The 16,447-nt window shown below is 47.7% G+C and overlaps 1 protein-coding gene across 1 annotated transcript; it reads left to right on the top strand.

Annotated features, from left to right (window-relative positions):
• Positions 1–333: 333 nt before the first annotated feature.
• On the top strand, positions 334–8,277 carry CKAP4 (cytoskeleton associated protein 4; the record flags this gene model as incomplete). Its single annotated transcript, XM_082309697.1, has 2 exons — positions 334–687; positions 5,263–8,277. The coding sequence occupies 2 exons, from the start codon at positions 334–336 to the stop codon at positions 6,592–6,594; spliced, it is 1,686 nt and encodes a 561-aa protein (XP_082165823.1). The 3' UTR covers positions 6,595–8,277.
• Positions 8,278–16,447: the final 8,170 nt, after the last annotated feature.

Raw genomic sequence — 16,447 nt, 5'->3', positions numbered from 1 at the left:
GGCAAGGCCCGGCGCGCCCCGCTCCCAGAGCCCCGGGCCGGCGTGGCTGAGGCGGCCGCGGCCGGTAGCGGGTCCGTCACCCCGCGGCTGAGCGGGGGCGGCCCCTCCGCCCTGCCCGCCGCTCCCCGGAGCCGGGGCCGGGCCCGTGTGCGTGGCGGCTCCCCCGGCAGGGAGCGGGGCCGTCCCCGTGTGCGTGGCGGCTCCCCGGGGCGGGGGCCGGGGCGGGGCGGGGAGCGCGGCGCTGCCCGGGCCGCCGCCCCCGCCCTCCCTCCATCTCTGCCTCCCTCGCTCCCGCTGCTCCCGCTCCGCGCACGACGGCGGCGCCGTCCCGCCATGTCGGCCGCCAAGCACCGGGGCCCTAAGGGCGGCAGCCCGCCCGCCGCCGCCAACGAGCGGGGCGCGCAGCCCGGCGGCGCCGAGGAGGCGGCGGCGAAGAAGCCGGCGGCGGCGGCGCACGGCCGGGGCGGCAGGGCCGCCGCGGGGGGCGGGGGGGGCCGCTCCGGCGCCGGCCCCCGCCGCGGCTGGGCGCTGCTGCTGGGCGCCGCGGTGGTGCTGGGCGCCGCGCTGCCGGCCGGCTGGTACGTGCGGCAGCTGCGGGAGGAGGTCGGGCGGAGCGCCCGGGAGAGGGAGGCCTCCGGCCGGCAGCGGCAGGAGCTGGCCGCCACCCTGGACGCCGTGGTGCAGAAGGTAGCGCCGTCGGGGGGCGGGCGGGGCGCCCCGCGGGGCCGCCCGGGCGGCGGGCGCAGGGCGGGCTGGGCGCTCGGCGCTGCTCGGCGGGGCGGGGGGCAGCAGCCGCCCCGGCGGGAGGGCGGGCGGGGGAGTTCACCCCTTAAATAGGGGTAGCCCGGCGTGCGGGGAAGCAAACGTGTCCCATTCCCGCCCCCCCCCCCTCCGCGCTCCCTCCGTAAAGATGCTTCCATGGCATCAGAGGGACAAATGGAGCCTGGGCCGCGGTTTTCCCAGCGCCTGCAAACGTGGCCTCGGCAAAGCGAGACAGCCCCGGCAGGCGGGGCGGGGCGGCCCCCGGGACAGCCGGCGGCGGCGGCCGGCTCTCTGCCCGCGGGCTCTGCCCGGCCTCGGGCGTGAAGCCATTTTATGTAATGCGGTCCGCACGCTTACGTGTTGGCAGAAGCGCAGACCCGCAGTTCCGAGAGCCTGCCGGCGGTAACGTTATACCCTCGGCCCTCGGAAAGCACCGCACGGCGAGCGTGGCAGATGGGCTGCTCGGCGTCGCCGCGTCGAGCGGGCAGGTGCGCGCGCCAAGGCTGGACATGGCAGGGTCCTGCCTCGACGTCCCCGCGCGCTTCGGCGAGCAAAACCCGTGCCGGCCTCACCGGGCAGCAGAGGCTGCGCAAGGGACGCCGCTCCTGCCCTGCCCTGCCCTCCCCGTTCCTCCGGCTGCCTCCGGCCGTCCGGTGTCCGTGGCAGTCCAGGACTGCGGAAGGGCCGTGAAGTTGTTGGCCAAGGGTGTGGCTCAAACGAAGTGAAAGAAATGCTCATTTATCTTCTTTTTTCACTCAGGCCTTGTTAGCCCCCGAGCTAGAGTTTTACGAACGGCACTGTCCATCTGCATATGTCTTAGGGTGCCTAAAACCTTTAAAAAAATGGCGTACGTGAAGGCATACCGTCAACATACAGTCGGGCCTCTGTCTAGGGAGTAGGTAGATTGGTTGGAAAGCAGTAAAGTTATGACTGAGTCAGATCAAAGAAAAGGAAATTCTTGTCTCGGCTTGACTGCTTTCTGCACAGTGAGCCGTGCAGATTCCCCGCGTTCCCTGCGAGCGCGGGCCCTGGCCGGTGGCGGGGGGACAGGGCGGAGGGACGGGCGCCGGCGGGGATCCCCCGGCTGTCCTGTGGCCCTGCCGGCAGCGCGGCGGCCTGCGCGCGTGGAGTTCGTAGGGTCAGGCTTGGTGCTTCCTCTCCCTTACGAGGAGGAGGAAAAGGAAAACTCGCATGCGGGGGGGGGAAAGGGTTGTAAAATGCAGGGCTATGGTGTTGTTTCTGAAGCTCATTTTAAATCCTGGGTTTTTTACTCGCTGATGACTGGGCTGGGATTTGAACTAGCAACGGTTATTGTTTTTTCCTAGTTTTTAAGGCATTTTTAGAGACACTTTGTATGAAGAAAGACATTGCAGTGGCAGGACTTACAGGACGTACGATTACAATACATGAGTATAGAACCCAGATGTACGTGCAGTATGTAAGCCCTTCCACGCATAGGAATGGGTCCAATTTGCTGCTTCTGTCTCCGTGTCGTTGCAGAAAATCCTAGGTATATGTTACATGTTCTAGGAGAGAGGTGTATACCAGAAGTTTATAAATAGTTTGTTTCAAAGAGAACTGAAACTATTTGCCTGTATATAGCAGATGGCCGATGTTAGACGCACCTACAGTAATGCAAGAATAGAAGTCAGGGGAAGAGATCCTGCGGAGTTTCGATGTAACCCTTGAAAGCTTTGCTTGCCGTGGTTTGCTCTTCTCCTTACAGAAGAATGTACTTGAGGGAGAGGAGACCAGGCTGTATTTCATTGCTTTACGAAAGCGTAGGGTCCTGCCTTGTACTTTTGGAGTGCCGTCAGCGCAGGCTGCTGTGCGGAACTGGCTTTCCCCTTCGGTCTTTTACTGCAGAGAGCTCCTGTCAGGAGTAAGCGTTATATAAACTCATCTGCTTTACACATCAGCAGTAGGAGGAGAAAGGAAATGATGTGGACGTTTAGTCTTTAATATAGCACAGCTCTCAGGAAGGCCAAGGTCGTTTGGTGTTTGAACACCAGACAGTATGACTGGTTAGAGAAGACTGAGTTGTTAGCTATAGACATATTTTTATGTGCTATTTATGGTGTTAAACCTTTCAGGGGCTATGGTTTCAAACCTTACCAGCCATGAACACCAAACAGGCAAACTCAAGACGTAGGTGCGCACACAAACCAACTGTGTAGTGAATGTGAACTGTTACTTTGAAGTTGTGAGTTTTACCCCTCTCGTGCAAGGGATTTGATTTGGGCCCTGGTGGCTCTTGGTTACGACGGATCAGATTAGAAGCTGGTCTAATCTGAAGACCTCGGTCCATTTTCTTATATCAGAGCTCTCTGATCTTCAAGTGGCTGGCCCAGCTGGAAGTATAGGAGGATAGCTTCAGGTTACACCATGAGCATTGCCCAAATGCAGTGGAGGAGCAGGTATGAAGTACTTCCACTGCAGAGGGGTGGGATCCCTCTCTGTCAAACCTACACCAGTGGAGACCTCCTGGGCCTCTGGAGGGTTCTCCTGGGCGTTTCTGAAGTCTTTTCTTAGACTAACATTTGAAGATGGTTAATTGCAGATATGAATTTGGTGATTTAGTTGGAATGTGTCAAAGAAAAATAAATTCTGTCATAAGAGGAGGAGGAGGAGAACTTCCCTATGCCCTCCTAGATTTCTGCAGTCCATTTATAGTGATGGAGAAAAAGCTCTCTATGTGGAAAAAATCAGAATGAATGACAACTAAGACATAATGAAAGTGAGGTTGGTAAATCAATGTAATGCTGGTGTCCTGCTGCAATACGTATGGCGGTACTACCTGCTCCCCCCCGCCCCAGCTCATTTGTAGTTTCGTATGTGAGCAGTAGAGAATACAAGTACAGGGAATGGAAAGTCATTACAAACCTTTCTAGGTAAGAGGGAGGAAAAGGAAGTCACCTTTATGGGTATTCTTCAAACTGCAGGGATCTGTTGGAGCAAGGGCACGTCTTGTGGCCAAACTCTGAAATCCTTCCACGGTGCAGACTTCCATGAAAACCAAGGAGGATTTGGCCTGGGATTTAATCTTGCAGAAATACACGTGACTAACTTAATTTCTAATTAGTGAGTCTGTTAGGTCTTTTGAGATTCATTTCTAGGTTCAGAGGCTGACTGGGAACTGCTGGAGCCTCCTTCAGTGAAAAAGGAAAAAAGAAGGAAGCTCTATATATTTCTTTCTGAGAACATATAAAATATACTTCCTTCTATTTATAAATAAAAACACCCCTCCAGCTGTGTATCTAATCAGTAAACATGGCAGCCCATGTGGCATGACTGATTAATATACCCCTCAGACATAGGGAGTAGCATGAGGCAAGGCAACATGTATTACTCAGCACTTGCCATCCTGCCAAAGCCTTGAGGTATTTTCTACATGATGGATTCCTGTTGCAGCCAGTGGGAGTTCTTGCATTGCTTTACAACGTTTAAAAAAAAACAACCCACACACACACAAAAAGATTTCTCCACAGTCTTGAGGCTGATATTCTGCTTGGCCTCAAAATTAAGTAACGTGTGCTTCCCCATTGGTGTGCCTGGATCTTACCTTTAAATGTGAGAGTAAATGAATGTGGTGGCCACTCTCCCCTGGACCTTTTCCCTCTTGCTGCTACTAAAACCAACTGTAGTTTTTGTAATTGGGAAGCTTAATAGCATGCCTGACTCGGTGGTAACAAGTTTCTGTACTACCCTGAGCTAGATGCAAGTCAGTCCGTTTGGCGGCTGCTATGGCTTTGCTCTCTGCCTGTGTCCATACATGTGCCCCTGTTCACTGAAAGCATGTGGGTGTATGCACATGTGTGAATAATGAGCTACTAAGTATTTAGAACATTAAAGCCTTTCTGTGGGTTTTTATCTTAAAAAATAGTTAACAAGAAGAATCTGTGTCTCCATTGGTGTTGAGGAGCAGCAAAATGTCATGATTACTACTCCCATTCCCCAGCCATTCCCAGCTTCCCTTTCCCCCTAATTTTTCCTGTTACTCTTTCTTGTCTACTTTGAAACTTCTTTGATGTTCTGGAATTGGCTTTGGGTCTGATTGCCTGCTAAAGTTTAATCCCAGCCTTTCTGTATTCAGAAGCTGATGCCAGATGTTCTTTAGGTTTTTTTTTTCCCCTCCCTTTCCTCCCTTACGGACTTGTGGCCCATAGAACCAGGAATCATATAGGGGAAGGATGCAAACTGTGGAGACTGGACTTTGATTTTCACTGCCACGGATTTACTGGATCATCTGTGGCAGGTCAGTGAGGCCAGGGATCCTCAGCAGCAGATGTACGTATCTATAGAGCTGTAAGGCTCTAGATGCTGGGCTTTTTGTGCCTCCCGTATCTGCGTGCCATAGGGTCACCTCAGGTAGGGAACATCAAGGATTGCAAGGTGATCATTTCATACGGTAACAAGGGCCATAAGGATCTTAGACACAATGGGTAAGGATGTAGGTAAGGATGCAATTGTAAATATTAACCGTGTGGATTTCTCTTTTAGGTGCGTTCCCTTCAAGCCACATTTGGAGAATTTGAATCCATGATGAAAATTGCTCAGCAGAAGCAGGAGGTTACTGAGAAGGCTGTTAAACAAGGGGAGAGTGAAATAAACCGGATCAGTGAAGTGCTTCAGAAGCTGCAAAATGAAATTTTGAAAGACTTGTCTGACGGCATCCACATGGTGAAGGATGCAAGGGAACGAGACTTCACATCTCTGGAAAACACAGTGGAAGAGAGACTAACAGAGCTAACCAAGTCTATAAATGATAACATTGCTGTATTCACTGAAGTCCAGCAAAGGAGCCAAGATGAAATCAACAATATGAAAGCAAAGGTTGATTCACTAGAAGAGGCAGATGTGTATAAACATGAAATTAAGGTGCTAAAAGATGCTTTTGATGAGATGCAAGCATCCATGAAAACCAAAGAGAAGGACATAGAGACCTTGAAGAGTACAATAGACTCCATGGAGTCTGATGTGTATACTGAAGTGAAAGAGCTAGTCAACCTCAAACAAGAACATGAGAAATTCAAAGAGGCTGCGGACACCGAACACCTTTCATTAAAAGCTTTACAAGAGAAAGTTCTGAGAGCTGAGGAGTCTATTACCCAGCTCCCTGGTGACATTAAAAGACTCGATGAAGATTTACTGCAAGTTAAAGCTGACCTCAACAAATGGGAAGAAAATGAACTCTTCAGAAAAGCATTAGAAACTTTTGGGAAGAACAGTGAAGGACTGGAGTCTCGATTGAGACACATAGAAGACAGCCTGGAGTCTCTAACTTCTGTTGCTGCTCAAAACAGTGAAAAGTTGCAGTCTTTCCTTTCTAAGGAGGCAGAATACGAGAACAAGCTCAGTACCCTAGAACAAAGCATTACTGCTCTTCAGGGAATCTCAGATATGGACGTAACTTCAGTCACAGACGTTCTGAAAAATCTTGGTGAATCACAGACCTCGCTGTACAATGACGTAGAAAACTTGAGGAGAAGCATCAGTGACCTGCCATCCTCCGGTGCTCTTCAGGATGTCCAGAAGCAAATTAGTACTTTGTTGGATCAAGGAAGTCTTCAGACAGATCAAGCACATTCTCAAGGCTATCTTGAAAAATTTTCTTCTGTGGAAGGCTCTGTAGATGAACTGAGATCTTCTGTCAGCCAGGTTGATTCCGATTTGAAAATGATAAGAACTGCAGTGGATAGTTTAGTCTCCTACTCGGTGAAAATTGAAAATAATGAGAACAACCTGGAGTCTGTGAAGAGCTCAATAGATGACCTGAGGAATGATCTGGAAAGGTTGTTTGTGAAAGTAGAAAAAATACATGAAAAAGTTTAGGCAGCAATGCTCCTTGTGCAAATAATGGATTAAGGAGAATAGCTTTTGTATGCCCAGTTTTTTACTCTTTTTAAAAGCAATTTGATACCTCCAAAGAGAATAAGAATACTTTAATAATAGAGACAGTTCTGCTTATTTCTTTTATTTCTCTTTTGTGTAGTGTTTTTTTTTTTTAAAATTTTGGTTTCAGAAAACATGAGTTTAGTTGGGGGTTGAGTTTCTAAGGGCTCATCTTCTCTATAAAGTTGTACCGCTGTAACTGCAGTGGTGTAACTAAGGCACTACAGCCTCGTTAGCATGCGCACGTATTTAATGGCATGAAGGTGTTTCACACTATGACACTAGATATCCCACACAGAAGGGCTACACCTGTTCTGGTACAAACACACTGAGAATTTTACTGGTATGTTTTGGTTTAAGAAACAAATGAACAAAACTACACCCCTATCTTAAACTGTTTAGACCCATAAACTTAAGTGTGGACCAGGTTTGAAGCAACTCATCCTTTTCTGCAGTTTGGGACTCGGCCATGTGGTCAGTTTACCAGGTGTCAGTTGAGCTGTAGTATATTTCTGCGAGTCCTTAATCTGTACCAAGCAAGGGGTTAGCTGAACCCCCTGAAAGGAAGGTTTGAGGTAAGTGGCACTGCTTGGGGCTAAGGCCTAAGAGAGGTGTTCTGCCATGTGGCTGGAAAGATTCATTCTTTATGAGCACAGGCCGCTTTGCCATCATCTTCAGCTGCTGGTGTAGAAGACCAGTGCTTTGAAGGGACATCTGAATTACGGGATTAGTTTCAAGAAAGTACAGTATTATTTTTGTCGTATTTTGGGGCTGTGTCTTTCCTGGAAAGGCCTAATTTGTCTGTGATACAGGATTTTCTGTAAAAATGATTGCGAATTTTAATAAGGAAAAAGACGGACTAAAATTGCACCTCTCGTGTTCCATGTATAGCAAGCATGCTAATGACAGTAGTACACTCCAAAACACACAAGGGGGAAAATCACCATGAAATCAGCAGAATTGCTTCTAAGGTGTATACATTTCCAAGTTTTCACACAGCTGACAGTGACCTGAACTGTTGTTACGTATTCAGGACTTGGTGCCTGATTCTTGTCACCGTTGTTGTCACCGGGTGTCTGCCTGGGGCACTGGTAGCAAAGGATCCTTCTAGGAACTGGCTGAGAGTGAGGAAAAAGTGTCATAATTCTCAAGATGCTCATTTAAAAACCACTTTCTCACGGAGCTTTCTTGGTTTTCTCTCTTTTCGGAAAGGATTTCTAATATCCCTCTATTTCAAGTTTACTTTTGAACTTTATCCAAAGATTTGGTAACGGGGTCTGCACGCGGATACCTTGGAAATAGGTCGTGCGCGCCATGCCCACCTCAGCCTGCACTAGCCAGATCCGTGGCTACGTTAGAAGAATAATTCCTAGAAACAGCACCTCCCAGAAGCGGTGTGCTTGTGGGAACAGCGCAGGTGAAAAGGAGTTCTCCTCAGTAAACAAGATACTGAACCATATCTAGTGTTGTTCCCACTGTAAACAGGAAAGAATTGCTGGCAGGGAAGGAGGGACCCACAGCATTAAGGTAACTTGTCACTGTTGGAACTGCACTGTTCTTTGTTGACTTACCGAGTTCTTGAACAATGTTGTTAGGTTACTGTGAAATGAACTGTATGGCTTATTCGCGGTATTTTTAATACATAATAAACATTGGGAATATTCTTTGCACCTTTTTTTTGATTGCTGCTTACTTAACGTTATGCTTCCTGGGATGCTTCCAGTGGGATACAGGAAAGGGCTTGGGGGAAGAACCAGCCCTATACTTGTTCTCAGCTTTCATAGGGGAACACGGAGGCAATCGTACCTGTTGTGGTTACAGAGGAACTCTTGAAAACAGGATTTGAGTCAGATCAATGCCGTGGTGTTGACCACCAAGCCTAGAAGCCCACGATGATAGTTGTGAGGTGTGAAATATGTGATTTATGCAATGAATGTCAGACGCCACCAGCAATGCCTTGGTAAGACTTTCACAATGTCCAAAGCATGTAGAACAGGAATAATGTACAGAAAGGATCATACAGTCTTTCCAAAGTGGCTGCTCCTTTTGCATAGCTTTGAATGCTGGATTGCAAGGCCCATAATCTCATACCATCTTCCTGATGGATGCCTGGCTTTCAAAAGTTTGGGAAAGGGTCATTTCAGGAGTATGGGCATCATCATGTCCTGGCAATTCCCAAGGCCAAATTCATAGAGGTAGGTAATCCCTGTTATTAGACTACCTATGTGTTCAACAAAAGAAGTGAGCACCCAAGCCCTTCCATCTAAAAGAGATTTGACATAACCTGTTGACTGGAAGCTGGCCACAAGCATGGCTTTAAAGGGTAGTAGCTACGTGATGAAGGAACTTAAAGAGGCTGTAAAGCCAGCAGTGCAGCTGGGCCAAACTGGATGTCAAAGATTGAATGAAAAATTACTAGTTATGCCTCTAGTAACTTAAATTCTATGTCAAACTATTGAAACGACTTCACTAAATAAAAAGAAGAATTCTCTATAAATAGTAATGTGGCTGGAGGCAGGCACAGCGGCAAGGATCCCTTGGCGGGCTGGAGGTTCAGTTTTTCTATGTGGCTTGACGGCCTCATCGAGCACAAACACTTCCTAATTCCCTCACAAATGCTCACAGAGCACGTCCCGTCCCGCTGCTGCTCTTGGCCGTTGTTTTTAGACTTTGCAATAAAAGCAGCGGAGAAGGACTCAAGCAAGACATAGTCTATGCTGCCAGTGTTCTTTTACATTCTTGGTAGTTCATCAATAACGTGGTGTTGCAGTAACAAATTTCAATGGAAACCGTCCACCTGGTTGATGAGGTATTGATCGAGCCAGTTCGTTAACATTTGTCTTCATTTTCAGCTCTCATCTTATAGATGGAGAAGCTGTTACGCCAAGGCGCTGTGGACTTGATGGCGCTGGAAAGGGCTTGCCCAAATACCTGTGCTGGCAAACGTGGTGGGGATACATCTTGTGCTGCTGCAGGAACTTCTCCCAGGAGGGCTTCGACCACTGCCTCCAGTGAAATAACCTGTAACAGCAAGCAGAGTTTCTGGCGGCCTAAATGCGCGTGTTAGAGGTTTTATTAAAACATGGATCAGCGATTTAGCCTTTTCACCATCTTATTTGGCGTGACTCAGCTAGTAGTGTAAACGGAGCTGCAAAGGAATGAAACGACTCCAGGAAAAAAGGCTTTCTGAGATGCACAAGCACGGCAATAGCCGAAACCCGCGCCCTTGCCGCTGCGGCGGGGGCGGCGCAGGCGGCGGGGCGCGCTGCGAGCGGGCGGGAGCGCTGCCGGCGGCGGCGGCGGGCGCCCTCCGGTGGCGGCGGCGCGGGGCGGCAGCCGGCGCGGCTCGGGGAGGGCTGTGCGCCTGCCTGCCCCTCCCGCCCGCCCGCCCTCCGTCCGTCTGTCCGTCCGCCCGTCCGTCCGCCCCACTGGAACGCCTTCCCCGGGCAGGGGGCGGGAAGGTGCCCAGCCTGGCGCCTCCTGCTTGCAAAGGCCGGGCGCCAGCTCCCCCCCCAGCTCCCTTCCCCGGGTCCCACAGCGGCATCTGCTCGTGTGCCCTGCTTAATGCCCTCCTTCTGCGGTAACATCCCCCTGAAAAAACCTTCTTCATCCAGTGCTGGGCTCATTCTAGAAGCAACAGCTCCTTACTCTGCGCAGTTCAGCCATTTGGCTAATAACTGGTCCCTGGCCCCTTCGTTGTGTCATCAGCTGCTCAGTGAGGAGATGTTTAGGGAGGGGGAAACTGTGGCTGGTTTGGTTTTGGTTTTAATACCAGCTGTATATGATATTTAGCACCGTGAGATGCTAATCCTCGGTGGTCCTCTGCGTGCTCGTACATTGCTGCTACCCTGCCCTTCCTGCGAGCATTTCAGTCATCGTCAGCCTCCGCCAGCCATGAGCAGGTATTCACGGATATCAGAGATGCAGAGTCAGAATATTTACACGCAGGACTTTATCGACACTTATTTGTAAATCCTGGCATGAGATGGTCAAAAAGCATACAAAGCAAATCCCTTTCCCAAGAAGCCCTTTGGCCTAACACTGACCAAGGATGCTCAAAGAGCAATTCTACCTTGGAAACCAAAGCAAAAAGTATATTTTCTGCTTGCTCAAATAGCAAAACCTTTCCAGAATCTCTAATATGCAATATTTTGCAAGCTCCCAATATAATATATCTTCTCAGGAGTCAATGCTTGCTCATGCACTGAGAAAGGGAACTCAGAAATCTCTTTATAAGAGCAGAGCCTGATGATTCCTGCATTTATAATGCAAATACTAAACCCCGGAGCTATTCAGAGTTAATGCAGCATCGCAGTTGCAGCCTGCTAGACCTCAGACAAAGACATCCTTGAACTCTGCTTTTTTTTTTTTTTTTTTTTTTTTTTAATATTGGAGCTTATGTAGCAGGTGTTTCTTTGGCTGATACGGATATACAAATAATACATCTCAAAATGTTTTCCAAGACAATGCTATCTAGATGCTCAGCTTAGCATTGGAGGACAAATCTTTTCTCAAGTGATTCCAATTTCACTGTGAGAGGAATAAAAGCCAAAGAAGCAATTGCTCATTTTGCTAAATATCCTGTTTAGAAAAAAATAGTTCAGACGAAATACTTACTACCCAGTTAACTCCTGTGCCCCACCCTGGTGTCCATCCATAATTCTAGAGGAAGAAGCAAGTTCAAATAAAGCCGGCTTTGTTCCACTCAGAAAGATTTTCCTTTGGCACTCTAGATGTAAATATGTCACATTCCTGTGGATAATCCTTTCCTGTCAATGCTGCTTAGGTTGGGACTGGGATGGAGTCCTACAGTTATGAGTAAGGATGGAAAACATAACAAACGGAGAAAGAATCAGGGTTACCTTGAAACTCTCTTTCAATTTTTTTTTAGTGCTCTGACTTTCAGACAAAACTCTGATAATGTTTTCTTTTCCCCTTCTTTCTCCCTTTTTGCCAAACTTCCCATCAATATATACATGCCAGGGGGGTGCAGAATGTGATGTTTAAATATTATATGCTTTACAGTAATAATTTGAAGCCACAAGCAAAAACAGGGCTTGAGATGATAGCCATTGCAGAGCCACCTGTTTAGAGAGAGCACTGCAAGAGACACACTCTAAACAAATGATTTGACATCCTCATTAGTGGCAGGTTAAAAACAAAACATTGCCGTTCCCAGAGTGTGTTTGGACAGTTCACACTTCGGTGTCACTCAGGCCAAAAAAACTTTCCGTCAAGTACTTCCCTGCCCTGGAAACTCAAAACGCTCTGCACAAGGGAGCGGGATCCAACATACAAGGTGGTCTGCTTGGGAGCCAGAGACCCGGGAAGGGCAGCAGGCTACCTCCGAGCTGTGCAGCCTGGGAAGCCTCGCTTGGACGACCTTTGCGGACTGCTCGAAGTCTGTAAATTGAAAACAGTGAGGACTTAAAGAAAATTTCCAGTCAGATGGGAAACTTAGAAGTTATGGAGAGATAAGGGTCCTGACCCAGATCCCACTCAAGTCAGTAGCTACACTCCCATTTCCTCTCCTGGTAGAAAATCAAGGCCAAAGCACTTTGCCCAAAGCTACACTGAAAACACGTAATACACCCAGCAATGATTTCCAGTACCTAAAGCTCCAAAAATCCTCTCCTTTCCTTCGAGTGCACCAGAGCTGTTTACCAGAACACCTAATAGCTAACAGATCTTCCCATGCTGAGCAAGCCTTTCCTTTTTGAAGTCCCCTTCTCAAGGTCTGGACACAGCAGCGTAAGAACATTATCAAAGGAGGTAGTACAGGCTTGTATGGTTTATGGTTTAAACACACTTGGTTTATGGTGTTGGGGAAGCAGGCTGGGCCTCAGGGTGTATTTACTAGCTATTTCTGTTCACAAGATTGCAAACATTAACAGTATAGACAGGCCAATGCTCATCATTAAGCTCCAGAGTAAACACCTAACTGAAGGACAGCTTCTGCCTGGAGTTTCAGGCAGAGCAGCTACGCTGGTACACGTTCAGCTGGTGCCTTCAGAGGTCCCATCACAACCCTCAGAGCTAGAAAAAAAAGGGACACTGACTGATCTGAATGTAGCACCCTGAGTGAATGAAGCTGTTGTTATTCCTACGTCATGCGTACGTCATTCCTACGTCATGCGTCATCGCCCAGAGATTCAAACCCTATCCTAACAGGTGCTGGATGAGAAGGCTTATTTAGGCACCTGTCCACTGGAATGCTCTGGGCACCAAACCGCTCTCCCAATGGCATATTTTGTAGGATTAAATGTGGACTTCAAGCACCCCATTCTTACAATTTTTGCCTCATCCCCGTACCAGATTTCTAACATCATACATTCAGGTCTGAAGACGGCATTGTTCTTAGCACTTTCATTAAGTATTACAACATTCTTAGGATGGTTTCTAAGAGAGGGAAAACCCCTCAGTTCTGTCTAATGTGTTTAACACTTAAAAATAAGACAGGCAAGAAAAAGAGCAGCTTTTCCATTCAGGAAGGAGATATTTGTATTGCTAAAACTAGCCCTACTAAGCTTTCATGAACATGAGATTGATGGAAGGATAATTAACGTTTGCTGGAGTCTGAATCCTTATAGATAATTAACTGAGGTGATAATAACCTCTTAGACCCATGAAAAATACCTCTGTACTTGAATGTGTTCCATGATCAAACTGCATTACAGCATCCCAGAAAAATGCCACAGCCTTCCAGTGACTGCAGGTTGGTGGCACGACTGGAAAAAGCCCTATGCCTCCTCCTTAAGCCATTGGGGTTTTAAAGCTGCAGCAGCTGTAGAGACAGCAGGATGACTCCTCATGGCCTCCTTTGGGCTCAGGGGAACCTCCTTGGATTAAGTCAGGCCAGGACATCGCAGAGCCTTCAGAGTGTATTATCACACATGCACTTCTGGGTTATCCTGTAGCAACATGGGGAAAAATTCAGCTGTGGAGCTGTAGGAAGTGAGGGTGCAGGCCACATTTGTCCTTTGTGTCACGGTTCCCTCCCTCCACTGTATGGTCACGTAAGAGCCTACCTGCCCAAAGGAGCTGATCAACCAAAGACAGCAGTGACAAAGACGAGGTGTGCTAAAGCAAATGTGGCACACAGCAGAGCGAGCAACCAGTCCAGGTGGCTGGTGGCACCCACTGCGCCTGTTACATTTTTATAATGTTAACTTTTAGGTGTTTCTGCACCTTCCCTTCTCTGTCTTCTGTGGGATCGCCTCTGTCCGAGGCCCACGGACACTGACAGATCCTTCTCTGTTGATTACCACCCTCATGGGATGAGTTGCGTGTGGGAAGGGGATAGGGGAAGGTGAAGAATTCCCTTACAAAGCAAAATTTGCAAGGACCAAAGAGAATAGTTACCTACTGCTTTCCAGCCTCCAGTCCCCTCACATATTTTCCAGGGCTTGGGGAGCTTTATTAGTTTATAACTTTTTCCAGGGCAAAGAATCTTCTGTTTCTTCTGTCCATACTTTCAGTATGGACAGGGAATACTTATAATGCAGTTGGCAATACGTAGTGGTATTATTTGTTAAATACAACCCTCAAAAATAGTTTTTGCTTCAGGCCATGGAAGAAGATCAAGGACTTTAAGCATTGCTCCAGGAGTGCTGGCAGCTCCATAATGCAAGACAGAAATCACGTGTTTGAGCTTTCTAGAATTAGTGCATTTTCACCGAAGTCCACAGGAATCACCAAGGGTTAGGTGAGGGGTTGTATTTAGATTTCACTCATTTGTTCATCTGGTTTGGGGGATCACTACTCACATGTACTCTTGCTGTTGTAGCAGAAGCTCCGCAAATACTTTTGGCAGAGAAGTATGTGTCTCATATTAATGTCTTAGGGTCATGCCCCTTGCAGCATGCATGCTGGCTCTCTGCTTAACACGGCTCAGTGATGCAGCTCTTGTACATGTGAAGGTCTGTCCCCAAACCTCAAACTGCTGGATAAAAGGCTTCATCTATCCAAGAGTCCTACTACATTGTCCCTTGTTCAGATCCTGATTTGCCTTCACTTGCCTTCACAAAGCTTTTCAGTTTCCTTACGTTTGCTATTTCGTATTCATTAGAACTGGTATAATTTACTACTTTACCTCTAAAATTAATTCAGTAACAAGAGCTGCTAATTCAAATGGTTGGACAGAGTTAAATCCCTGTTTGTGAAAGTATTTGAACTATGAAAAGAAGCACATCTATTAAAAAGAGGTTTTGGAGTGCTCTTTATTGTTCCTTTCAATTTCTCTCATGTTACTGTAACAAAAAGTTATCCTCCTCTTGAAGAGCAATGAAATAAATCTAAGTAAGTGCTTACAATCCTCACTGCACAATCCAAGTTCAAGACGAGATGTGCTTTCTTGCGTTGGCAAAAGAGAAGCGAACTGAGAAAAGATGCACTGTAGCAAGTGAAGTTCAGTGTTTGCATTTTTGTCTGAACTATTAGAAGCAGCCAGGTGGTTAATACAGCCCTGATTTTAACGTTTCCTGGATGAAATTTGGAGATAAGTTTGTCTCAGGATGATGGCTGAGGCTATCGATCTGCACTGGATTCCTGCAAAAAGGAATCACGAATGCAACAAGGGAACGCACGGCGCCGCGTTCTTCAGTGAATCCAGCCGACCTCAATATCGTTGCCTGCAAAACGGAAGGGAGTTTCGGAGGGTGCAGCTATACCGTATCTTGAGTGTGAGCCCAAAGTTCATTCAGGCCTTAACCATTTGGAAAAAAGCCTGTGCTGGGGAGTGGGGTTTACTATGTACTTGAGCAGAGGAGCTCCTTTCCTTCCCTCCCTTCCAGTCTGCAACCAAGATGCAGAAGCAGAGATTTACTGTGGGTTTATGCAGGCAAAGGGGGCTTGGGGGCTCAGGCTAGCAGCTCGCTCTCCCACCAGCACAGCCAAAACTCCCAGCCCCAATTCAAAGGGCTTACGTCCCTCTGAAGTTTGTACTGAGTGAAGATAAACACATCCTGAAGTGCTTTATTAATACCACAGGGATGGGCTTGACACAGGGACCTGGTTTGAGAGAGGAGTTCTCCACTCCAAATGAAAAAAATCTAGTCACTAGGTGATTTATTAGTCCCTCTTCAATGATACTTTTGTTTTAAGAGGGCTTCCATTACCCTCTGCTGACTGGAATTTTTCATTTTTGTTGGAGAAGTATTGCTCCTTGACTTGAAAAATTACTTCCAGTGAGCAATAAATGCTGTGGGCCTCATCCTGTGGCTTTGGGCATGACAGCTTACCACCGGTCACTTTGCCACAGGATCCTTGCCATTCTTTCCCTGTTTTCTTTTTCTTGCCTTATGCCTTACACATGTTTGTAATTACCCTTTTTAAAAAAAAAAAAAAAAAAAAAAAGTTGCCTTGTTACATCTCCCTCTGTTCCACGCTGTCAGCTATGGGTTTCCCCGTATTTAAGTCCCAGGCATTCCTCATCAATGTGCTTGCTGAAATGCTTTTACCACGGGAGAAATCCTTTTCCCACATTGCTTCCAGTACAGTAAGGCAGAGCGAGTCCTTGCAGTTAAGGAAAATTCCCTCTGGGGAAAAAGCCTAAGTAAAGTGAAAGACTCAAGACCACCAAATAACTTGCTTTTGAAAATAACTGCGACATTTAAGGTGTGGCTGAAATTCTTCTTGTACATTCTGATCTCAGATATTATATGCACATTTCTGACAACGAAACCTCTAGCTGGCTGTATTTTTGTCTCCTTTGCAGTTATCAAGGAAAGAGTTTGGGTGTTTTGGCAGATCTCTACTGCAGGTTCTACCAGTGAGTTTATTCAAAACGACTGTT

The sequence above is a fragment of the Platalea leucorodia genome (assembly GCF_965183815.1).
Source record: "Platalea leucorodia genome assembly, chromosome: 4".
NCBI lineage: Eukaryota > Metazoa > Chordata > Aves > Pelecaniformes > Threskiornithidae > Platalea > Platalea leucorodia.
This window is presented reverse-complemented; position numbering and strand designations above follow the sequence as displayed.